General features: G+C 34.5%; 1 protein-coding gene across 1 annotated transcript; it reads left to right on the forward strand.

The window, feature by feature from the left end:
• The first annotated feature begins 255 nt into the window (after positions 1 to 255).
• Positions 256 to 666, forward strand: Tsp_15792 (peptide methionine sulfoxide reductase MsrB). Its single transcript, XM_003368344.1, has 2 exons — positions 256 to 459; positions 520 to 666. The coding sequence occupies exons 1-2, from the start codon at positions 256 to 258 to the stop codon at positions 664 to 666; spliced, it is 351 nt and encodes a 116-aa protein (XP_003368392.1).
• Positions 667 to 1,129: the final 463 nt, after the last annotated feature.

Here is a 1,129-nt window from a genome sequence, read left to right on the forward strand (position 1 = left end):
TTTATTAGCTTTTAAGCCAGTCTACTACGTAAACTAGTGGCAGAGTAAATTGAAGATGGCATGTACACGTGGCGTATGGGGTGGAGCCCACCTTTATTCAGAGTATCAATGATAGTGTCCGTGCAATGTTAGAAGTGCTCGCATGCACTAATGGTAAACAGAGTTATATATAATATATAATATATATATCGTTCAGTTCATTTTGTAATAGCTTATTTTTATCCGGTTTTGAATGATGTAATATATGATGTAGTAATGCAAACCTTTATTGTGGAATATGATTCAGTTTGGAACTCTCGGTGCATAAAAAATACAAAACAGATAATTCATTTTAGTGCTTCTACGAAATTTGATTCAAATTGTGGTTGGCCGTCTTTTTTCGACGCCGAAGAATCATCCGTTATAACTCGAAATGACTTTTCGAATAACATGGTGCGAACTGAGGTGCTTTGCAAAGCGGTAATGCATATACCAATTTGTTATTTTAAACTGAAAATCGACTTGGGCACTTTATTTCAGTGCCACGCCCATCTGGGACATTTGTTTTCAGACGGGCCAAAACCATCTGGCATGCGTTACTGTATCAACGGCATTGCATTGAATTTCAAGCCGTCGTCTGAAACCCAAGCCTCTGCTGCTGCTGATGATGATCAAAGCAAAAATTAAACGATTAATAACAATTAATTAAATTTACACCAGAAGTGGACGTTTTGAAATTGTTACTCTGTTTTCATTTGAAAACTGAAACGATGCATTTTTTTAATTTTCGTTACAACAGAATTTGAAATTTATAATTCTTTGAATGCAAAATTAACATACAAGTGGAGTGTGTTCATATACAGTTTATTTTGAAACAAATAACGAACATTACTGAAAGAACCCTGTCTTATTGCTGTCAATTTAGAAAATATCGACCTTCACTTGGTACTTATCAAAAACTGTATAGTTATTCTTGTCAAGGTTTAATATGATATACACTGATAAATAATTTCTGGAAAATGCAGTCAATAGCAGTTTATTGCATTATTTTAAAATTATTTATAAATGTTACAGAATTGTGTAGTGTTTGCCGTGGTATCGTTTGCTGCTATCGCCGAGTCCTGTGAATCCTTACGCACAACAGAACGAC

Source organism: Trichinella spiralis, assembly GCF_000181795.1.
Source record: "Trichinella spiralis strain ISS 195 chromosome Unknown Scfld2637, whole genome shotgun sequence".
Lineage (NCBI taxonomy): Eukaryota > Metazoa > Nematoda > Enoplea > Trichinellida > Trichinellidae > Trichinella > Trichinella spiralis.